General features: G+C 50.2%; 2 protein-coding genes across 3 annotated transcripts in view; both read left to right on the top strand.

Annotated features, from left to right (window-relative positions):
- SLC8A1 (solute carrier family 8 member A1) overlaps nt 1-18,524 on the top strand; it is a 124,718-nt gene extending 106,194 nt beyond the window's left edge. For both annotated transcript variants that reach the window (XM_032682579.1, XM_032682578.1), the window contains exons 7-8: nt 2,719-2,994; nt 5,566-18,524. In XM_032682579.1, coding sequence (XP_032538470.1) covers nt 2,719-2,994; nt 5,566-5,942 — 653 coding nt within the window. In that variant the 3' untranslated portion in view covers nt 5,943-18,524. The remainder of the gene's footprint in view (nt 1-2,718; nt 2,995-5,565) is intronic.
- A 1,741-nt stretch (nt 18,525-20,265) lies between these two features.
- On the top strand, nt 20,266-23,382 carry GINS1 (GINS complex subunit 1). Its single transcript, XM_032682876.1, has 7 exons — nt 20,266-20,352; nt 20,430-20,494; nt 20,579-20,674; nt 21,014-21,104; nt 21,600-21,716; nt 22,558-22,632; nt 22,898-23,382. The coding sequence occupies exons 1-7, from the start codon at nt 20,278-20,280 to the stop codon at nt 22,964-22,966; spliced, it is 588 nt and encodes a 195-aa protein (XP_032538767.1). The 5' UTR covers nt 20,266-20,277; the 3' UTR covers nt 22,967-23,382.
- The last annotated feature ends 492 nt before the right edge of the window (nt 23,383-23,874 follow it).

Raw genomic sequence — 23,874 nt, 5'->3', positions numbered from 1 at the left:
TGATGATTAGCTACTGCTTTTGTCATAGTGAGTTTGAAGCTTTGAAGCCAAGCAACGCATAATTTTTCATCAAGTTACGGTAGAGACATCAGCAAAAGTGCTTTGAAGACAAGCAATGTCTGCAAAGCTGCACCCCCACAGGATGCTGAGTAGAACTTTTCCCTGGCTGGTCATGGCTTTAATTAGCCAAACATTGTAAACCTCCAAAGACGATGTCCATTTGACCTCCACTTTCCCAGGAAGGATGCCATGTCTTGTTTCCCTGGTTGACTTTTCACCTTTGTGATGAGGCAGAAAGCAGTTGTTGTGAGCAGCAGCAGAGCAAGCTCACCAGCACCTTCCCCCAGTAACTCTGTTGTTGTGGCACAGAGCCACCATTTGAACACGGGGTTAGTTGATACCCCGTTGGTACACAGCATACAAGCAACACCATTTTATTCACCCCATGGGAGGCTTTATACATTTTGTTATTCCATCAGAGATCCACATTGTGGAGGAAGATGTGAAAGGAGGAATGTTCGCCCTGCCCAGCAGCAGGGCCTGATTAGCACTGGGAGCTGCTGGGAGAAGCTGCTTTTCCCAGGCACAGAGCCAAACATCCCCTTAAACCCTTGGGACCTTGTCCCCTCACCCACTGTAGTGGAGCAGAGCAGAGGCTCAGGTTTCACTGGGTGCTCTTGGCTACTCTGAGTCTTGGCCCCTTTTCTCTGCTATCCTGAGGTGTTCTCCCTGGAAGCAGAGCCAGACTCACTCAGGCTGTCTGATGGGGATGAACCATATATTGAATCCTTCCATTGGTAAGGAGCTCCTTCCAACAGCCATGCAGGGAGATCTGCTAGTCCACATCCTTGGTGGGGGAAAAAAAGTATCAAAGACAATAAAATATCACCAAACAGAGTGCAATGGATGCCTTTAACACAATTTGCAGTGGCCTTGGAGTCCCTGACATTCATGACGTAAAAATGCATCCTTGTTCCTTAAGGGAAACAGGAAAGCTCCCCCTGACTTAGTTGGAAGAGCATCACCTCCCCTCCATGTCTGGGAGTGGTTCCAGTTGAGAGCAGGAGCGGTTTTTGTCTATCCCACCACACTGGCATTGTGCACTGTGCCAGGCTGGGGACACTCCACATTTGCCATGCAGGCTGCCCAGAGGACAGGCTGCCCAGCAGGCTCACAAGATGGCTCAGAAGAGCTGCAGGAGTCAGGCAGGAGGTCACCAGTCCCAATGGGCTCACTGGCAGGGTCAGCCCCACACAATGCAGGCTCCATGGATGCCAACTGGTTTTGGAGAGATAGGTGAGTTGCCAATGCCGGGAGCAGGGAAGGGAGAAACCAAGACACCTGCCTGGACCAACACCCTATGGTCCTGCCAGGACCAACAGGATGAAGATGTGCTGGGCCAGTGTAAGGGAAAAGGGCCAAGAAACCAGGGGAGGGGGCAAGGACAGTCCGATGTCTGCTGAACTCCTTCCCTGTGACCCACAGGAGGGCTTTTGGACAAGAGCCTGCCTGCACATCCAGGGGCCATGGCTGTGAATGTGTAACTCCCTGAGAGCCTTTGGGGACATGCAGCAGCATTCCCCCACAGGGTCAAGAGCCCCTGGGTCATCAGGCAGGATGGGCATGAGGACTCATCACCGACACCTCATCCATACTGGAGACCAGGTCTTGCAGGTGCCACGGGGATCACAGCCATGAGCAGGGGGGTGCGCTGGGAGGGGCAGAGTGCCCAGCACAGCACCAGGAGAGGCGGGGTCTGACCCACACAATGTGCCTGGTGAGCAGAGGTGGAGCCATGACTGCTGGCAGGCTCACACTGGGAAAATGACCCCCGCAAGGCATTAACAACAGATTCGTAAGAAGTGAAACACTGACATGGATCAGGGACAGAAAATAAAAAGAAGAAGGAAAGTGCATTTTTGCTGTGACAGATGATGCCCCATAACTGGCTCATGACCTGGGGTGCTTGACAACTACCTGGAAAGGAGTGCAAATGGGAAAGTGCTTTTTTGTGCACTGGGAGTGCCCACTGACCTGGGTCAGACCAGACATAGAGGAGTGAGCAGACATTATAGGGCCTCCTTATAGGGATGCATGTGAAAGGGCAGGGAAATGCAACAGGGAAGGACTGTCAGCAGTGATGGGCTAGGGAGGTTCTAGGGCAGGCAAAAATCCACGGCTGGATCCCAGTTTACAGAAAAGGTAAAGTGAAGCACCAGAGCTAGCAGCTCATCAACCACCAAAACCAGCTGGCATTCGTGAAAGCAGATCAAAAGGTTCTTCCTTAGGGGAGTCTCCGTGAGGTACATGTTGCTTTCAGTGGGTTCACCTGCCCCAGTCAGCTCCAGCCAGCATGAGGTCGGTTATTTCTCACATCTTCTGCGGAAAGGGCTCTTGAGCAGGGACTGATGCCCAGGAAGCATCTGATGGTTAAACTCAGGCAGAGGTGCTGGCATGAGGCTCTGCATTTTCTGAAATGCAGGTGGTTTTTTTAAACCACTGCCTTTGCAGGGAGTCTCTCTGTGCTGTAGGAAGGGGCATGGAAAGGCCATTGAGCCCCTCTGATGGTTGCCCAGAAAATAAGATACTTGAAAGTCAAAGCTTTCTAGGGCCCAAACCCTGAGAGACAGCATTTTGTAGGCTGCAGTATGCACAGGAGCTTTGCCCAACCTCCCCCAGAGTGGGCAAGTCTAATCAGGCACTGCTGGTTTTCTCCAGGGGAAGATGACGATGACGATGAATGTGGGGAGGAGAAGCTGCCCTCCTGCTTTGACTATGTGATGCACTTTCTGACCGTCTTCTGGAAGGTCCTTTTTGCCTTCGTGCCCCCGACAGACTACTGGAATGGCTGGGCCTGCTTTGTTGTCTCCATCCTCATGATCGGCCTCCTGACAGCTTTCATTGGTGACCTGGCATCCCACTTTGGCTGCACCATCGGCCTGAAGGACTCAGTCACCGCCGTCGTATTTGTCGCACTGGGGACATCGGTGCCAGGTAAGGACAACCACGGGGTTTGTTGTAAAGGCCCACTTCTGCCCAGTCCGGGTCTGGGTTTGGGCTGGGAAAGCTGTGCTCTGCAGGACCCTGAAGGACAGATTTGAGGTATGTGTGGAAATTGTTTTTCAGCCTCAGATGAGCCAGGATAGAACCAGGATGTGGGTTCAGTCCCATGGAAAGTATTTCAAGGACCTTCATCTTGCAAAGACTGTGAAGTACCTATTTCTGTGGGCAGCCTGTGTGGCATCCACTTTCAGAGTAGGAAGTTGGTCTTTGATTCAAATGCTGCTGGTGTTGACAGTCCTGCACTTTCTTTTTACACATCTGCTGCTTTAACCTTGATCCTGGATGATTTAAGTGCTAGTCCATACCCAGGGTGCACTGCCCAGCACGGACACCTTTGTGTGAGACCACGTTCAGATGGATCAAGGTGAGGTTGCTGAGCTGGGGGAACTGCTTGAAATGCAACTCGTGAAGCCCCTAGAAAGGGCCCCACAAATATTTGGCGTGGTGTCTGATCAAATGGCACTCAGACTCAGAAGGGAGCAGAGACTGAGGACTGACCAGGGAGAGGGAAAACCACAAGTTTCCATGCCTACACACCACTCCCAATGCACTCTGGCTTGCTGCAACCCAGCCTCCTTTTTCCACTGGCTCAGTAAAGGGCCTCACGTAGGGATGAATTGGTGCACTGGGGAGGATGGTTCCAGTGGCACAGTTGCTCTGGGAATTCCCATGTCAGCTTGTGTGAGAAAGCCTATGCCTTCCACTCACCTTCTTCCATGGGCTGTGCTGGCCAGGCAGAGCCTTGTTCCTGGACTAGGGGCTCTAACCCAACCCAACCCCCCCTCATATCGGTCACACCTTCCCTCACCACCTTCAAACTTACACTTACCACCACTCAGATGCTCAGAGATCCTGAAATTGTCCTAATGTTATCAAAGGCAAAAAGAAGAAGCAGCATAACCAAAAGGAAGAACAGATTTGGAGCAAGGAACCCAAATCTGAGAAGATTTGAGAAGAAGGAGCGTTTTTTAGACCTCTGGCAGTAGAGCTTTTAGGCAGAGGTTTGCAGGGCTGCTTCACACCCTTGACAGTGAAAATCTTCCCTCCTGCTTTTGTCGACAAAAGGTGGCATTTAAGAAGTTCTTTTTAGAATACATTCAGCTACTCTTGTTTCAACTGACTCCCAGACCTCTTGTGTTAGCTGGGTGCTAGTTGGGCTCCTCCACACCTGCTTTCTGGGAGACAGGCAGGCATCAGAGGGGTGTGCAGTAAAATCAAGACTGACAGGGACCTTCCCTACGTTGAAAACACTGCTCAGGCTTGTGGAAGTGCATGTAGTTTTTTTCCACACTCTGCCTGGCACTGGCAGTGTGTCCCATTCCTTCTCCCACGCTGGCAGCTGGAGAGCCACAGAGGCATCAGTACTACCCCACAACTCCATTACTGCACCATGACCAAGGCTGAGAACCAAGGGAAATAGCTTTTCCTTTCCTTAGCAACCAGGTGCATTTCCATGGCAGCTGTGTTTTTTTATCTAAATAAAGCAGCCTTTTGATTTCTTTGCTGCAAATGAACCCTCTCTCTGTGCTTATATGTGCCCACATATGTTACATGGAATGAGATCTTTGTGCCAAACTGCACTTGGCCATCTCACCTTGGAGCCCCACCGGGAAGGAGTGGAAGGAAAATTCTGTAGAATTAAAACACATTAAATTTGACCTCACTGTTTTCTTTTTCTGAGCCACACTCGGCTGCTTGTACCCAAGGTGATCTGGGAGTGCAGCTATGTCAGAGACTCATCTTCTCTTTGTTAGCTGAGAGCACTCACCTGGAGGCTAGTCCCTCCTGCTGCTGCCTCCCCCTGCAGATCCAGAGTGGGTTTGGATGTAAAATCAGCACTTCCCTGTGGTGCAGAGCAATGTCATGCTGGTCTGCTTGACACAAGGGTTTCCATGTAAAAGGTCAGCCAAGTTTTATCACTGGTATTAAGGCCAGTGGAGCACCTGGGCAAGCATGCACCACTCTACGTGGTTTTTCTTCCCAAGGGGTGAAAGATGACCTCTGGCTTACCAAAGTGTCGGGGTCACTGGTCACAGTGAGGCAAAAGATATCAGAAAGACAAAGCAAACTCAGAAATACAAAAAAAACTTCAGGGGACCTGAAGGATAGATACAAACCACTGTAGCTCCACAAAACTTTTCCAGCCTTTCCGGGTTTTTTGCAAGTGAACAAATTAGTGGATGTGGGAGAAGAGGCCAATGCAGTGTAGTGTTGTCTCTTGCTTGAAGAACTGCAGGACATCTGAGGCCATACTGGGAGAAGCCCCCTATATCTGAACATTGAGATTTCCCTCCTGTGCATTTCTGGACCCTGATTGTCACTCTGGCTCTGGCCAGTTGTACTCTTCCTCAGGAGTGCCCACAGAATGGGCTGTACCCTATCCCCTTACCCATTATCTTCTTTCCCCAGGTATTGCCATTGACATTTGTCCCCAGGCTGCCTGCTGCTCTCCCTCCTTACCTGGATGTTTCCTGAGGGTTTCTCTCTTCCTTTCCTTTGCAGACACATTTGCCAGCAAAGTAGCAGCAACACAGGACCAGTATGCAGACGCCTCCATCGGGAATGTCACCGGGAGCAATGCTGTGAACGTTTTCCTGGGAATTGGGGTAGCCTGGTCCATCGCAGCCATCTACCACGCGGCACACGGACAAGCCTTCCAAGTCTCACCTGGCACACTGGCCTTCTCCGTCACCCTCTTCACCATTTTTGCTTTTATCAGTGTGGGCGTGCTGCTCTACCGGCGGAGACCCGAGATTGGAGGTGAGCTGGGCGGGCCGCGGACTTCCAAGCTGCTCACGTCCTCACTCTTTATCCTCCTCTGGCTCTTGTACATATTCTTCTCATCTCTGGAAGCCTACTGCCACATAAAGGGCTTCTAAAGGGACAATAAGAGATAGTAAATATATGTATATCTATATATATCTATATAGAGTGATATATAGGTATAGATATAGATATAATGCTGTGTATAATGAACAGAGAAAAAGAATAAAAGAGATTTGCCATGTTCACACACCTGCTGATGGAAAGCGGCTTTGGAGCATCCTTTGAACTAGGCAGGACCCCAAAGCCAGCAGGACCCCTCCCCAGGCAGTGGCCCAAGCCAGGAGCCAGGCAGCAGGGCCCTTTCTGCGACTCTACCAACAGGAGCGGCTGATGGCCACCGAGCCCCTTTCCACCACTGACTCCCACCCGCCAGCCACCTGGGAAGATGGATATGAAGGTGACCGGGGTGCGTCGGTATGAGGAAGGCCAGGGTAGCTGGTGAGAAACAGAGCAGTGGGCAAGGGAAGGAGAGGAAAGCAAGGGTTCTGATCTCCAACCGCCATCCACCTGCCTTTGCCACTCGGGAACATCCCCTCTGGCCCTGTTGGAGAGAAGCAAGAGACCAAACTGAAAGAAAAGGGGAAACTGGGAGCTTTCTAAGGATAGAACACAAACCGTTTTCGTCATTGATTTGGGGTTGGTTTTTTTGTTTTGTTTTGGCGTGTGTACAACTAGCATTTCCCACCCACATGCCCCTCACCTTTCCCTCTCCATGCTTTGGGGATGCACGGCCGCAACCCCGTGTCCAGTGTCCTAAGCCGAGGCTGCGTGGGGCGGCGGGGGCTTCCCTCCCGCTTCCTCCGCCTCCTCGGGCATGCTGTCGTGGTACTTGTAACATTTGCATGAATGAAATGAAATCTATCTGTATATAGCAACCTATAGCGATAGTCCTTCCAACCATGTGGGTTGAGCATTGCAGATACAAGCGTTTTTCTTTTCACTGGGTTTTATTTATTTTTAGTTAGTTTGGTTTTGCCATAGGGTTTTTTGCTTGTAGGTTTGTTTCCTCTTAGCAGGGGGTAAAAGGATGGAAAGCTGTCCCCACTTATTGCTTGTTGCATGGGTCCGTGAGAAGCAATAACAGCCACGCAGATGTAGGTTTTGAGGGGAGGAAAACCCACACCCCAGAGACTGGAGGCTCTGTCTGCCTGTGTAGCTGGGGTCCTCTGACACGCTGAAGCCAGTGTGAAGGCTTCCACTATCCACACAAGGTTTTACACAAGGTCCCAGGGAGCCCGAGTGGGATGAGCAGTCCAAGGGGGACAAGCGTGGCTGACTCCCAGCATCTCCCATGCTTCTGCCTTTATAGTCGGTGGCTGCCTCAAAACCCCTTGGTCCCCTGCTATTCCCTGTATCCCCAGAGGTCTGGTGACAGCCCCTGTTTCTGAGTGTTAAGCCATCAGGATCAGTCCCCAAAGCTGGTCCTTTCCCACAGCCATTTGGAGGCAGAGTAATTCAACATAAGGGCTGAAGGGCCATAAAGAGATCTCCCATTCTGCTGAGTGCAACCAGGAAGCATCCCCTATAGGAAAAGGCCACACTTTGCACTCTCCGAATCCGAAATTGCTGGGGAGAATGAGACAGGGAGGTGTAACTCAGCATCACCCCCCATGCTAGTAGTGCAGGTTGGGGTAGAGAGCCGAGCCAGGGAAGTGTGGGTGTAGAGCTCCCCAGGGCACAGCAGAAAGGAGACATTGTGCACTGGTGTTGAGAGATGTCTTCTTACCCTATGCCCTTTGTCAGGCTTCCTCACATTCCAGCCAGGCAGACTCCCAGCCTGCATGTCCGTGGTGAGCTCTTCCCGTTCAGCTGAAAACCATGTCTGATGCTTGTACCATAACCAGCTGGCTGGGGGTATTTGTACTCATTTTGAACTATCTGTGGAAATTTTAATGAATCTGCTGTAAGATTTTCTCTAGGAATATGAAACTGTGGGGTTTTTTTCTTGAGCCTTTTTTTTTCACTTTTGGTTGGGTTAGGGGTTTTTCTTTTTGTTTTTCATTGTTTTGGGGAAAGAATCAAACACAGGTACAGGTTGTTCAGGTTTATGATTACCTTTATGTACAATGATTTCATTTTCATCTGTTTGGCTTCATTTTTTTAGTTTGTGTGTATTGCCCACCACTATAGGCAGTGAGCCCACTAATTGTGATGATCCTTATCAATGGTACACAATGCACAGAGAAATAAAGTTTGTAATGATTCCTGATGGACCCAGTACTGCTCCTGCATATTCTCTATGGAAAACCCTTCTCTCCCCTCCAGTTGTTTTTCCCTTTGTACCCATCTCTCCTTTACTCATTGTTTTGCCTTCACCGTGTTTCTGCCACTGACAGGGGTAGTGGTGCTTTGCACACCCTCTCCTGCCCCATCTCACACCTTTCCTCCTGCTCCATCTCCATGGTGCCTCAGGCTCGGTATGCTGCCATACAGCTGGGGCTCACAGCCCACTCCACCCTCAGGGGGATGCAGGAAACCACCTAGGGACAAAGCTGCAGTGCAGCCCACCCTTCTGGGTTCAGGTGTTGCTCCTGTGCTGGGTCCCTAGTCAGTGCTGGCTTGCCCTAGGCTTGAGGACAGCCGTGCCTGTGCCCCCAGGGTACTTAGCAGCTCTTTCTGGTTGTGTCTTCTAGTTACATGGAGCTGCTCGAGCTGCTCGTGCTGTTGCTACAGCCTCACAGTGACTTGCTCTAGGTTAAGCCACGAGCTAATTATAAGGGAGGATGCATTACCAAGGCAGGGTGCATGGGTGCTAAACCAGATCTGAGACACCCTGTGAGGTCACCAAGTACATCGGGAGGTTGGGCTGCTCTCAACAGCTGCTTGACTGTGCCCCTGTCCAGGTGCCATGGGCCATTTCAGACCTGGCTCAACCAGCACTGAGGAGGAGAAAAGTCTCCACATGCCCAGGGATGTTGCTCCTCCCTGTGTTTCAGGCAGCCTCTGTTGAGTTGTCCCCAAATAAACCCTCCCCATGATGCCTGGGAGGTCCTGCTCTGACAGCTGAACTCAAACACCAGCTCAACCCAGGTCTGGAGATGGGTCCCAGGTAAGCACTGCCTTCATCCAGTGGGGCTCTCCTTGAGCCTCCTGGTGGGGTGTGTGCTCCCCAGGGTCCTGCCCATGCTCCTGCCTGTCTGCCAAGCAAGGTCAGGATGGAGCCACACAGCCAGTCAGGATGGCACCAACAGCAGTGTCTGACTGTCAAACTCCAGGCTAGAAACTTGCTACCAGGCAAAAAGAGAAAGGGTAGGATGTGGCTGATTTTATTGCAGCATGACTATGTCTGTAGAGGCCCAGAGGCACTAGAATTCCCACTTGCCAATGCAAGGGGATGTGTGGCAGAGCAAGTAACTAACACACCCTGGCAGCCAAAGGATCTAACATGATCCCTGTGCTGCTCTCAGATGAATCTGACCCTTCCCCACACCCTATGCTGCTTTTGGCCAGCCATGCTGCCATTTCATTCTCCCTGTGGGTGCTCAGCACCCTCCCGGATGAGTGTGAGTCAAACTCCTACACTCCCCAGGCCAGCAGTGAGCATGGCCAGTCACGTTTATGTGCTTTTCACAGGCAGTGGATTGTGAAAGCAAAGCAGCTCTTCTGACCCGGTAATTGCTTCTATTGAAAGGTGATGTTGGTATTTTGCTCTCATCATTTGCTTCTTCAGAATGAATTGTAGTCACTAAAGTAATTATCAAGCCAAATGGGACTTGTGTAGCCACTCAGGTTAACAGACAGTAAATAACTGTTTGCTCACAGAGCTTTCCAAAGGAAATGATGGAGCAGTGCTTGCTTAGGGCAAGGCTTAAATCACAGGGTAAACACCAGCCCTGTTTATGCAATTACTCCCTGCCAGCTGTGTGCTTTTTGGCATCTTCAACGAGGTTATGCACAGCGTGATGTGTGTGTGCCCAGCGCTCATGGAGGAGTCGTGGGTGAGCAGCAAGGGGAAGGACCGCTCCACTGAGCCCCAGACACCTGCCAGTGTTGCCAAGGGTGCCATGCCTGCTCTTCTGCACCAGCCCTGCCTTTAAACCATACTCTCCGAAGGCAAAAGCAAACTACCTTCCTCCAGAAGGCACCTGCACTGCTGGGAGGTAGTAGGAGGAAGCAGAGTCCCCAGCTCAGGCACGTCTTGCTGTTGTGCCTGCCTGCCTGCCCAGTGGGCCACAGCTCAGCTCCCTGGGTCCCCTGTCTCATGCCAGTGTTCTCCCATCTCCTCCTCATTCCTGCCAGCCTCACCACCCTCCCTCACAAGGGAAGGACATGGAGCATCTCTGATAAAGGCCTGGGTTCAGAAATGTTGCCAGAAACAGCAGTTTAAACTCTTGGCCTCCATCCATCTACCTGCCTTGTTTTCTCTCACTGCCTTTCATCACCCCACTAGCCAAAGGCAAACTTTTCCACAGAAAAGGATGCAGCACGGTGCAAAGTACGTTCAGAGGCAGACCCCCAAATAACTCCACAGGCCACTGCAAAGTGCTTGGGGACAAGCAGAAGGAACACACCGTAGATAGCCCTAAGCATCTTGGAAAAACCACATTCACAGTTCTTCAGGGGTCAGCAGGAGTGGAGGCAAATCCCAGCCACAAACTGAAAACATGAAAAAAGTGCAAAAAAAATAAAAAAAAGCTGCAAATCAGCAGTGTCACATGGCTGAGCCCACCCGAACTGCTACCTGTGCCAGGGCAGCACAGGAACCTCTCCCTCCAGAGATGTGAATCCCTCATCTCCAAACAAGGTGCCTGTCCATGTGTCACCCCTTTCCAGGCAGCCTGTGGTGCCCCTGGGATGAGGGACGATCACAAGAGTCATTTGTGCATCTTCTTCCCCGCTCTCATCGCTTCCTTAAACGACAAAAGGGAGAGGGGAGGCCTTGAGCCTGCTCTGGTCACAAGTCTGGCTGCTGTCTGTAAACTCATCACGCTATTTCTGCTATGGGCAGGGACTGGAGAACCAGAGCCAGTATGTTATTGTTACAGCTATTTTTAAATGCTTGGGTAAGAGTCAAGTGCAACAGTATTGGTGGCCATATTCATAACTCAGGAGGAGACTCAGCTACATTCCTGGAGGGACAGAGCTGGGCATAGCCAGAAAGCAATGGAGAGAGAGAAAAGAGGGAAAACTTAATGCTGGATGGTGTCATTCCAGGAGAAAGCCTTGAATTATTTTCTGTAGGCTTTGGCACTCAAGCCCATCTGGGGAAGCACGTCTGCAGAGCACCAGGGACCTTTCTGGCCTCTCTGAGTGTGCAATGACCAACTACTATGATGCTTATACACACGAGCTGCCCAGCTGTATAAAAGCCTGTTTATCTTGTAAAAAATTGACTTGCATAGGAAAGCATCCAGAGACATCTGTATTCTTGCAAAAAGCACCAGGGGACAATAAATATAGTGAGATTCCTCACCTTTTATGGACTTGAGCCTTTCTGCTTTTGGAACTAGAGGTGCCAAGAGCCTCTCGCCAGCCAGCAACACCCCTCACGCAGAGGGAAGGGACGCTGCAAGGAAAAGGGATCTGTCTGGCCAAACAGGAGCTGTTATCAGCAAAGACAGAAGCTTGCTGCTACTAGAAGGATTTTCTGCCTGTGGTACGCCCCTGAGAGCATCCAAGAAGTCTCTATAGGCTCTTGCTGTCCCTCTGGAGCATCTCAAGAACAAACAGCCCTGCCCTCTGAGGCCCAGTGTCCCCAGGGTGGTTTATCACCCTCTCCTGCAGGCTCTGCACCCTCCCTTGGCTCCTTCCCCCTTCCCAAATGAGGTTATGGATGCCAGGCTGTGGCTCCCTTCACTAGAAGTGTGGAAGAGGGCACTGGGGTGCAGACTGTTCCCAAAGCAGGTGCTGTGGAGCACTGCTGAGCGTGGTGGGGTGCCCAGCGTGGGAGGGTAGAAGTGCTGTGGGGTCCCACACAGATCTGGAAACCTTGTTTTAGGCACTGCCACAGCATGTCCCTCTGCCCCGGCTACCATGGGTATGGACATGCATCTTGATTTCTGCACAGATACAGCACAGCCTTTAGCTTTTTTGGCTGCCTGTGGGCACCAACCCCAGACAGTACATTTATCTATTTGATTCAAAACAGCCCTTGGCCTGTTGTACTTCACTAGAAAAGCTTTCTGCCCCTCCCAGCATGCAGCCTCACTCCAGTTCAGGTAGCAATGGTGACCATTTGTGATGCTCCAGGAGCACATACCACCTGATGCTGGGGTCCTCCAGCATCTGCCTTGAGCCATCTCAAGGTCCCAAAATGACTGTCTATACACAGTGATAATCCAGCCTGGCCTTGCTCTGTGCTTGCCTGGCCTTGCTCTGTGCTTGCCTCCCCTGTAGAGTCTCTTCACATGCCATCTTCTTCCAGGCTTCCTGCAGAGAAGCAGTCTCTGTCCCTCCTGCCCCACAACTGGGGGCTTCCTGTGGTGAGACAAGTCTCCTTTCTCACTGGAACAAACAACAACACTTGTTAGCTCAGGCTTGCTGTCTGTGTTTCAGGACAAAGATTAATCATCCCATGTGCTGGACTTAAGCCCCTAAAAACCAAGGAGCAAGGCAAACTTCCATGCAGCAGAGGCAAAGCTCAGCATGCTGAGCCCCTCCTGCTCATCACCCAGGCAGTGTCACAGCCACTACCCACAGGCACAGTTTCTATTGTGCCACTGTCCTTAACTCATGAGTCTGTGGAAGATTAAACATTTTTTGCTGAATTTCCACCATTGTCAAGTCCTACAGATGCTTCAGCTCCACCCCCCAACCCAACCCTGCCTCTACGTTCCAGAACAAACTAATTTCTTTGACTGGAGTTTCAAGACTTTCCTGCCCCTGCTTAAAATGGGCACAGCTTAAGTAGAGCAAATCGCAATGGCTTGGGATGTTTATCCACTCTTAGAGCTCCTAAACCCTTGCAGGACACAGAAGACTGGCACAGAGCTCTCTCCCTGCACCTCCTGACCTCTTTGTTGAGGTGGGATTTATTTCCTCTCCTTTACTTCTGACTCAGAAGAGACTCTTTACAGATGACAGCAGAGTGAGACCTGCATACAGTTCAGCCTTGTTGCTCTGTTTTCTTGACAGAAATTGCCATAGCAGTCCATGGCACTGTCATCTCCAGAAGTATGTGCCCCTCTACCCCAGCCCACAGGTTCCTCACTTACAGAAATTTGAGATTCTGGCAGATGAGTTTCTTTGCAGAGATACTTCAAAATGAGGAGAGTTTCTGAGTCACTGTAAAATTGCTGTGCTGGCACAGGATAGATTGCATCCTGGTGGTGCAAATGTGTCCCAGGTTGCTATCAAGCTTATTTGGGAACATTAATGAAAGCATTTGCAAACTTTGTGACTCCCAGGGATGTAGCGAACTGTGCAACTGAATTTCCCCTTGTTCTGTGTAATGCTGAGATGTTTCCCTTGCCTCTTGCCTTCAGCTATAGCCCTGTACATTGCCCTGGCCTTTCCTTGCAATAAGAGCTGTCATTAGGTACCCCTTGGCTGAACTCCCCCTGTACAAATGAGAATGAACCGATGCCTGTTGTGTCTTCATTCGTTTGCCCCATGTTGCTTCCTTCATCTTCCGAGCTCTTGAGAAAAACATGCTCATGCAGGGAGCCTTGCAGGAGACCTGCTTGTCTTGCTCTTAATCAGGAAGCATGCACTTCTTTCAGCAGCTCAAGAGAGCAATAGATGGCAATAATACCTCTTACATTACAGTCACTATGTTAGCAAGGAAGAAAATGTTATTTATTTTTTCCCTGACAACATTTGTCCTACTTCTTTTTTCCATAATGCATTAAGCATTAGGAGGCACAGCTCTGCACGTAGTCCAGCTCTCAAGACTACCTGTCGAGGACATTGTTCAGCAATCCAGCACAGTTATATTTGTGGATGAAGGGCAGAAGTTGGTGAATTCTCCTACAATTCCTAGCTGGAAGAACACAGACATGCTAGCAAAACCCACAAAATGCAGAGTTTGGTAAATTGCAGCCCTCTATATCCCGGGTCTCTGTGCCAAGGAGACCTGGCATGAGGTTGTAAAATCCAAACCATGAACTTCCTGAAGACCACTCAGCAGTGATGGGCATCTTTACACCTACTGCTGTCCCTCAGCTACTTGGAGAGGTCTCTGGTATACCTGGTGTTCACCAGGTGTGAACATCACCACTAATAAAGAGAGAAGAGGACATGGAGGATACCACGTTCTACCTACCTACCACCCCAAAAACAAGCCCCTGGGATATTCCCTGCAAAAAGCAATCAGACTGCCAGGAGCAAAGCAGTCACCAGGAAACGTCACACATCTCAAAGGCAGCAGGTTCCCCATGGTGCTCTCTCTCTGCTGCTCCCCACATCACTGCCGTGAGGGGAGAGCCACTCACAGCCCAGCACCCTGCAGGCAGAGCCAGAGGAGAGACCTGAGCTCCCCATGCTTGTTCATGGGAGCATCAGCCCTGGTTTCAGCCAGGGAGGCCTGCAGGGAGTGGCCATGATAGTTTGAAGGAGAGTGAAATGAGATGGGAATTAGTAAAAAAATTACAGTAGTGGTAATTTAGATCCATTACTAATTTTCTGCATTAATGAAGAGGCCGAATTAACTCAATGCTTGAGTGACCACTCCAGTTCTCAAAAGTCATTTCTGCACACTTGAACAACTGCTCCTTCTTCTAGTGTAAAAATCAGGCTATTGTTGTGAGACTGGAGGGAACATGGAAACACATCTTTCCTGGCAGAGATGTGATCCATGTCAGAAGCTTCTTCCACTGTCCCACTCAGGAGTGGAGGGACACTCAGGCAGGGAGCTGGTAGCTGCCTGCACAGCCTGTCCCAGGGTTGCTGGATGCTCCCCATGGTTGAGGCAGCAAGGATCCCCTGGAACAGCAGGATGCAAGAGAGAAAGAGCTTTAAATGGCTCTCTGGGCCTAAGAAGTGAGGGGAACAGCTGGTGGCTGGATGCATCCCATGAGGCAAGGCAGGCAGCAGGCAAGTGGCCCTGCAGCACAGGTGACTCCCCCCAACAGGCACCACATGCCAGGGTGGAGACGGCACTGCCAAGGCAAGTTGTCTTCTGGTATTTTGGATGTGCTGGAGCACATCAACGATGTGCTCCAGATATAATGGCTCTAGCTTTCCTGCTCCCCTCTGACAGCCACCACTGTCCCCCTGCTCAGCAGCCTGAGGGGAGCTCCCCATCACCCCAGGAGCAGCATGGGGGAGGCAGGCGGGGAGGAGGCTGCAACCACCCTTCCTGACGCACCCAAAGCACCAGTCAGCCCAGCCACAGTCATCCTGTGTTACCCATCATCCTGTGTGTCCTCCACCTCACAGCCACAGGGCACCCTAGGGCAGACAGACATCTTGTGCAAACCTTGACAGAGAGAGGGAGAGAGAGAGAGAGGGTGGTGGGGGGAGGAGATCTCTGACAGCCCAACTGGCCCCCTGGTCCCCCCACCAGGGACAGGGCAGGCAGATCCCAGCTGGACAGAGCCAAATTTTTTCAAAGCAGGGCTGAAAGGAGAGTTTGCAGAAGAACTGGTTTGCCTGGTGACAGGAACCAGAGCACTGGTCATAAATTCAACTCCTCCTTCCCTCTGCCACCTGTGCTGTGCTTGGTGCCACAAGCTAACACTGCCCCAGCAATGCAGAGCCCCTGTGCTGGTGGGTCAAAGCTGGGTCACCCCTGGGCTCAGCAGCTGGAGCCTCCCAATCTCTCTGTCTCTGTCATAGTTCCTCACAAATTCAATGGCACAATGCAGCTACACTATATGAAAAGCCATAATATTTGTTGGTATGACTCTTTTATTACTGTCGATTTATATATATATTTGTTGATAAAAGAAGTCATCTTGGGAGACACTTCTAGTCTACTTGGAAATAATTGTCCAATGTTGTATATTCTGTACATGCTGTATAAACAAAGCGAAACATTTAAATCTAAGTGTTTGATGGACTCGGTGGCATGTGCTGCAGGGGGAGATTGGGACCAGGCAAGCCCCCTTCTTGGGCCACCATGGCTCAGGCTTGGTGTTCCTGGCAGAATCACCATCCTGCTGGGGTCCTACAGACAGTCTGGGGCGGGATCTGGCCACGGTGCAAGGGCGAAGCCTGCAGCTCCCTCGGTGCTTTTTCCCATGCAAAGGTGAAAGGAGACAACTCTGCGAGTGGAAGCTGCCGCACTTGAGCTCCCTCCTGGGGCACAGCACAGGACCTGGGAACCGCTTGGTTTGTCAGGAACTCTCAGCGCAGCGAGCCCGGTGTCACCCACCTGCTCCCCAGTTCTCCTGCCCAGGGAGGACACCCTTCAGCCACCACCCAGCACGACATCTCTAAGCCTTAGGGGTCAGAGAGAGACGATTCCCCACGGGAAGATGGCTGGTGATGGCAGAGACTGGCTCCGAGCATCCGGCTCCTCCAACTCCTTCCCACGCTAATCCCGTGCCACGGCGCCAGCCACCCTCCCTGGTGTGTTTTACAGCAGCCACGAGCTGTGATCTTCTAACCTGACACACGCTGTTAGAAAACCTGTTTCATATTTTCCGTGGTATCAATCTACAACTTTTGAAATTATTGGACACAGTCGTGGTAGCCTAAAAGTTGTGCTGAGCTCATATATTTTTATATTTGTGGTGTTTTCCTATTAATAGAGAGTAGTGAACCAGTAACCCTATAGCTGAAAGTGATCTATTCAAAATAAATATATGACTGCAGAAAATATTTGTAAAAATAATTTATTTGAAATATTCTGCCAAAGATAGCTCTCTAATGATCTGTAAAATGTCGTTTCTCTCTTTTTGCTCTGAATGTCATTGTGAAAGGACCTTTCTCCCCACATCTTTTGAAGATTTATTTTTTTTTGTATCTTTAAGGGCAAAGAAATATGCCAATGATTTTTTTACTAGAGCAGTAAATAGAGTAGGAGGGAGGCACATGACAACTTTGTAAAGGTGATAAAAAGGATCCGTAACAATCACGCTGAAAATCCGTTTTCTCCCCTAGTTACTCTGGTTGACAGATGGGTTTTGAAGCCTGGGACAGTTGTCCAGCAGGAAGGACTTGGCTGCTGCTGCTGTGGCTGCTGTGTAGATTACCTGAAGGAGAGAAATCTCTCAAGAATCTATTTGCAGGCTTGGGGCATTTGGATTCCCTCATATCCAAACTTCAGCTTCTTCATTATTTATGGGCTTTATATCCTTGTTGGCCCTCAATAGGCCTTGTGGCACATGTGGCACCCTCACCCAAGGCTTCAGACTGACAAAGTCTGGCCCCTTCCAAAGCCATTCCCACAACACACCTGGCATCTGCCAGCAGCCCTGAACCAGTGGCAGAAGTAATCCTGCTGGTGCCCAGATCTGTCCCCTTCCTCACATGGGGATGGGACAAGGGAGACCCAGCCACCATGGGACATGACACCTTAGCAAGAGGATCTGTCCCTGCAGGTATCCAGTTAAAACAGGGGCATGTACAGCCCTTCACCAGGGAGAAGCTGCCTAGATTAGTCTTTTCAGAAATTACTTATTTTTGTTTATTATAGAGAAAAATCTTCTTTCCCTTCTTCATTTCTTCCTTTTGAAAGAACTTTTCGATACTAGAAAAAGCCTTCATTATCTTATGTGATCCCCAAGTCTGTTGCAGTGGAAATACATCCTCAGCCACATTAGGCACCACCATATCAAAGAGATTTTTGGCTCAGATTTTTTTTGTTTCTGAGCAGATTTACAGTTTCTTGAATGTCTTGGTCACAAAGGTCTGGAGGAATTAGTTGGTAATAAAGGAATGAAAGGCCTGTTCCAGTGAATGTGTTTCCACATGCAATTCAACTTCTGACTCCCCAAAGGTCAGGCACGTGTGTAAGTGCTTTATTGGGCAGGTGCCCAGAATCAGAGACGGGAAAAGCGGTTTCCAAGCCATGGGGTGCATATGGGTGTGATGGGAGCACTGCTGTCCATCAGGTGTGGGTGGCACACTCTGCAGCAGTGGGATCCACGTGCCAGTGAATCTTTGTTCCTCTGTGCAAGGAACTCTCTGAATCCGGGGTTGTGCAGCTGCTGCATCACGGGGAAATGCGAGCAAGCCAGGGAAGACAATAGTGAGAAGAATTGGGTTTCTGATCACTGTGCATTTTGTTAATTAGTGAATTCAAATAGTTTTATTTTTACCAAAAACAGATAATCTTTATTCCAGTAAAGACAACTGTTGACTTGAGATATATATATAAATATATATATATAATTTGAATGGTTTATATCCTGTTGCTCTAACTACATAAAATGGAAACATGTTGCAAGTTGTGTCATTCCGATGTACAAAATAAATTACTTTTCCCTGCATGCTGCCTGGGTATGTTGTGATTTGAATTAAGAGTTATATTTGAATTGCCTTATTCAAGAGGTTGTATGTTACCTAACTGGGGAATGACCTGGCACTGTTCATCACATTACATTTGTACTTGATGCTGTGTTATGTCAAATTCAGATGAGTTGTCTGTCATCTATGTATTTCGTGGGAGACCTTTTATCTTGTTAAACTGTGATATGTAAACCTTCATTGCCTGAAATAGTCACAGTTGTATAAATCAGTGTCTTCAGCTGTTTTCCTAATTTTATCACAATTCCTAACACAAAATATAGATGTTTGTAAATTCTCCATTCATTTTGTCTATTTTTATGCATGAGGTTTTTTTTAATCTGGCAAAGCAGTAAGATAAGGCGGCTTCCCCAGAATTTTCCAATCAAGACTCAGTTACATTTTTATCCCTCGGCAAGAGGCAACAACCAATTTTCAGCAGCTACAATTGGAATTAGGGATGTCTGTTTATTGCTATTATCTTTCCTGGCTCAGATGGGCCATTATCACTGCAGAACACAATGATTAATGACAAGCCAAACATGATGCTTCTGCAGTGACAGCGCTCTGGGGACCAGGCACTCCACAGCACCTTCTTCAGGCCCTACACCTCTGCTGTGCCACAGGCTGGGTGGGAAGGGAGAGGGTGGGTACCCCTGCCACAGTCAGACAGAGGAGAGAGAGGGGAGATGCTGCTTACTAATCCTGGCTCCAGGATGCTTTTCCTCCTTACAAAAACCCCAAGACCATGCCATCTGTCATCCTGCACGACACCCCAGCCACAAAGCTGCCCCTTGTCCATTCATTTGCCCCACAGCTGCAGCACATTGCTGAAGACCAACATCCCATCCCGATATTGTGTCGGGCAAAATCCGCCACCACGGCTTCTCCTACAGCATCTGCTGAAGACACACAGGGGTTTTTTTCCTAGCTTTGGTTTCCAGCCGTGGGATCACATTACTCCATGGCTGGCTAACAGCAATGTGCTCCCCATCTAGACACTGGTATACCCCATACAGCTCAGATCCTTTGGAAAACATGCTTCTTGAAGGAAGCAGCACCATGTAGACACAAACCTGTTCCAGTAGTGGTACAAGGACAAGATGACCCAATACCCCCTGCAGCAAGGGTCACTAGTTCTGCTGTGTCACCAGTTCTGCTGTGTCACCCCTCCTGTCCCCCACCAGACAAAACTGGCTACAGCACAGCCAGGAAACAGGTCTGTTTGGGAAACAAACGCCCAGAAGTCCATCTCCAGCTTGCAGGTGACTGGAGCATTTCTGGACATTTTAAACCCATGCCTAAAATCCCAAATGAAACAGTTGTTGAGATCATTAAAACACTCTTGCCAGAGCCAGAACACAGTCCCTGCTCAGTTGTGCAGGTGCCACATCATCGTAAACACAAGCAGCATAAATGTCTCAGGCACACAAAGCACACCGAGGTGCCTCAGTCCTGGTGTGAAAGCCCCAATTTTGACTGTAGTCGCACAACAGTGCTGCACAAAACACTGCTCAGTTTTTATGTCTAGTAACCATAAGAAACACATGGTCGGAGAAATAAATTACTGGAGCACGATACGCCATGGTCCTGGATTATTGAATCCCTTCAAGGGTTTTGGGTGTTAAAAAATTTCCTGTCCCATCCAGAAACGCAGCCCTTTTTTTTTTTTTCTTTTATTTGTGGCATGTTTCAGGTTGAAGGACACTGCTGTCAAAAGCACTAGGAAGGGCTGGGGTGGTGCGGGTAGGAGGTTGCCAGAGGCAGCCAGACAGTGCCTTAACCACTCGAGGTCTCTCAAAGTGACCCCAAGGGTGCGCAGAAGCCGCACCGCTGTCGCCCAAAGAGCGCCGAGACTGGGCAATTCAGCGCAGCGAACGGCGGTGGGCGGGAGCCGCCGCAGGCCACGCCCTCCAAGGCGGCCCCCATTGGCCCCACGCCGCCCCGCGCCGCCCCGCCGGCGGCCCCCATTGGCCCCGCACTGCCCCGCGCGGCCCCGCCGGCGGCCCCCATTGGCTGCAGTTCCCGCGGGTTTCCGGCGCGCGCGGCTGCGGGATGGCGGGAGAGCGGGTCATGGAGCTGGTGCGGGAACTGCACCGCGCCACCGGCGGGCACCTCCCGCCATTCCGGGTGAGCAGAGACGGGGCGACTGGGAACGCCGGGAGCGGGAGGGGCCCCGCTCTCGCTGACTGTGTCCCGTGTTGCAGACGGAGGGGCTGCGGCAGGCGCTGGAGGAGATGCGGGCGCTGTACGAGCGGAACCAGGCGGATGTGTGAGTGTTGGCGCGTCCCGCAGAGCCCGGGAGTTGCCCCCCTCTGGCCTTATCCTCCTCATCGTCCTCTTCCTCATCGTCCAGGTCCGAAGCGAAGTCGGGGCGGACGGACCTAATTTTCCTCATCCGGTTCCGGCACTGCTGCCTGCTCCGGAACCAGCGCTGCCTCCTGGCCTACCTGTGAGTGCGGGGGCGGCCGTCGGTGCCGCGGGGAATCGGTTCACCCCCGCGGGCACAGGGTCCCTAGGGACAGGGTGTTGGGACTCGGCCCGGGCAGGTGGTTCCTCCGCGAGGTGCGGGACTGGTTCTCCTTGTGTTCATTGCCGGTACCAACAAAGAGAAGGCCCTGCTTCCCTCTGCTCTTTAAGAGTTTTCATTATGAATAGGCCAGATATCACAGGTGGAATGACCCAAGTGTTTGCTCTCTGCTCTGAGGGCAGACTGGGGCATCATTGTTGCCTGGGGATGTTGCCAGCACTCACCTTAAGGATGCTGGGTTTGCCCCGTTTCTTCCCCCAGGTACGACCGGCTGCTGCGCATCCGAGCGCTGAGGTGGGAGTATGGCAGTGTCCTGCCAAACACCATCCAGTTCCACATGTCAGCTGAGGAAGTGAGTCAGCCTTGTTTTAAACTCTTCCTCCCTTTCCACTTACTCCTCCTCTTCCCCCCACTATAAGCATGACGCTTAACGTGCCTTTCTGTAAATACTTATTTGTTAATTCATTGTCTATGGGTACAACCCCAAATGGGCACTGAGTGCACTTTTTAATGCACTTTTAAGGATCAGTGATCTCCATTAGATCAGACTCACAGAGAGACCAACAGAACTAGGTCCGTATGTGCTGCTCTCAAATGCCATCTCTAGACCAAAGTACAGAGCTGCTGACATTAGCAGCATCTGTCCTACCCTGAATCCAGATTGCTCTGCCTCAAGGGTGGTTTTTCCTTTTTAGAAGAGCTTGTATTCGTTCACCTTTGGCTGTCAGGAGCATGCTTGGGAACAGTGGTCTGACAACACAAATAAACTAGATCTCATTCATCAGGGACCTGTCTTTCAGCATTAGCTGTTTGGCTTTGACTGAGGGATCCCTGTTACTGCCCACAGGTGGAGTGGTTCAATCGGTACAAAAAGTCTCTGGCTACCTACATGAGGTCAGTAGGAGGAGAGGAGGGGCTGGACCTTACACAGGACATAAAACCTCCTAAAAGCCTGTACATTGAAGTAAGTGCAAGATCTGTGGTTTCTGTCTGTGAACAAACATTTACCCGACCATCTTTTTTAGAGAACTTTATCCCCATCCCAAGTCAGTTCATTAAGCAAAGCCTCTGAGAGCACCAAAGCTTCTACAGGCTTCTGGATTTTACTCTGCCAGCGTTTTACTCCTACTGAGGGCACAATGTATGGTCAAAGATGATATTTCTAGTCTGTAGGGCATTTGTGATGGGGTGAGTTATCCAGTGAGAAGTTTCTGCAGCTTTTTGCAGAAACTTAACCAACTCTCACATCAATTAGAAACCATGTTTCCACGTTAAGGACTGTTACCTAGGGGGCTTTGTTGGTTTTTTTTAAATGGATTCTTATAGATGAGACTATAAATTGCTTTACGCAATTGATACAACAAAGCAAGAGCACGTGAGAAGTCACTGTCAGTAGCTGAAGTGCTCTGTTCTGATATTCTCTTCAAAAAAACATGTAGTGACAATAAACCTGCTCCTTAAGCACATTCACTGTTAAAACAGATTGACATTTTCTGGTATGTTTGTGGGGAGGGGAGGGTCACCAGTCCCTATCTCTTGTGCTCCTCTTCCTCAAGTTTCTGGAGAGACTGGGCTCTTGTTCCAGGCAGAGACAGGAAGAGAACGTCAAGGTGGGAGCCCACAGACCATGGGCACTGATCCATGGGATCAGTTCAGTTCTGCATTTCTAGGTCTGCTCTGTACTGAGACTCCCTCAGGCAGGGAGCAGTGTGTCCATTCTCACAGTCCTGGGGCACGTGTTGCAAGCCAGCAGTGATGTCTAGTGTTTCTATGGGAGATCTGGGAGCTGTGTTTCTGCTTCGCAGGTGCGGTGTTTAAGAGACCATGGAGAATTTGAGATTGATGATGGGACTACCATCCTGTTGAAGAAGAACAGCCAGGTACCCGTGACAAGAATGTCATCCATTCTCTTCCTTCTCTTTCACTCCCATAACATCCCCCTGCTTATCCCAGCTTTGCAGCATGTCACAATTCCTACACACACAGCTCCCTGCACATGCTGCAGGCTGTCTGCATGGCCCAGACTGCAGCTCTGCCTGGTCTGGTCCCATGATGCAGTGGATATATAGCACAAAGAACAGAGCTGGCTGTGTGGAACAAGAAATCCAACAAATTCAAGGAAAGTTCTCCTGTGTTTCTGTGCAGCACTTTTTACCCCGCTGGAAATGCGAGCAGTTAATCAGACAAGGAGTCCTGGAGCACATTCTGTCCTAAGTGTGGAGGACAGGAGGGACAACTCTTGCTTGGTGTCCTGCCCACAATGGGGACTGAACTGTAGTGTGTGCAGCACTTAGACACCTCAGCGTTTCTGCAGTGGCACCCTGCCACTCCTCCCAACAGCCTTTGGTGCCTTACCTGAAGATCAGCCCTATATTATGCAAACCACATTGGCCACCCCTCTGGGAGGAAATGGTCCATACTGGTAATGTAGTGATCCTGGGAATCCGGGGGGTAGGAAGTGGGGAGTGGGGCATTATCCAAGCCCCAGAGCTACAACTGGCATTTGTAAATGCATTTTTGTTTTGAGTAATTGATTGTTCACGTGGGAGTAAGACACCAACTGGCTGGGCTCTGGAAGCCAGGAAAGCTCCGTGGTTGCAAAATAAAGAACTGCTTCAGCCTTCACTGTAGTGATTTTTAAGAGTTAATGTTGTGTTCATTAAGCACTCTGATCTGGGTCCCTAGTCAAACCTGTCCTGACCCTGCAGCATGATGGCTATTTAAGTGTCTCAGTGGAACTGTTCCTCCAAGTGTCAGAAAAAGCTGTGCAAGCTTCTTTCCAGGATTAGACAAGAAGCCTTGTCTCCCATCAGAGACCTATAAATGTTGTTTCTTGAGGTGCTGTATGAATGAGCACTGCAGTCTGGGCTTCTCCCAGCACACCTGGGCTTCCCAAGCCCTGGTCTGGCAAGGCCTAGGGACTGTTTGGTGCAGGGGTGGGAAAGGGAGCAGAGGGTTTAAAGGATTCCAGTTAGCACAAAACCAGAACAAGGCTGAAGAGCTGCTTTCCCTGTCTGGTTTTCCTGATGGAGCTGCTCACTCTTGAGAAGTGGCTGAGAGAACACTTGCAAAAACATTAGCCCTGGCTCAGACTAGAGGTTTGCTTAGCCCCCATCTCAGAC

Source organism: Chiroxiphia lanceolata, chromosome 3 (assembly GCF_009829145.1).
Source record: "Chiroxiphia lanceolata isolate bChiLan1 chromosome 3, bChiLan1.pri, whole genome shotgun sequence".
NCBI lineage: Eukaryota > Metazoa > Chordata > Aves > Passeriformes > Pipridae > Chiroxiphia > Chiroxiphia lanceolata.
The sequence above is the reverse complement of the archived record's forward strand: the minus strand, read 5'-3'. Positions and strand labels throughout refer to the sequence as shown.

What these genes read in the sequence shown, in the direction of transcription:
- GINS1 (XM_032682876.1), top strand. Translation starts at nt 20,278, where the DNA reads ATGGCGGGAGAGCGGGTCATGGAGCTGGTGCGGGAACTGCACCGCGCC. An exon ending in GGCACCTCCCGCCATTCCGG is followed by an intron (nt 20,353 to 20,429) that starts GTGAGCAGAGAC and finishes CCCGTGTTGCAG; the next exon opens with ACGGAGGGGCTGCGGCAGGC. An exon ending in TGTTGAAGAAGAACAGCCAG is followed by an intron (nt 22,633 to 22,897) that starts GTACCCGTGACA and finishes GTTTCTGTGCAG; the next exon opens with CACTTTTTACCCCGCTGGAA.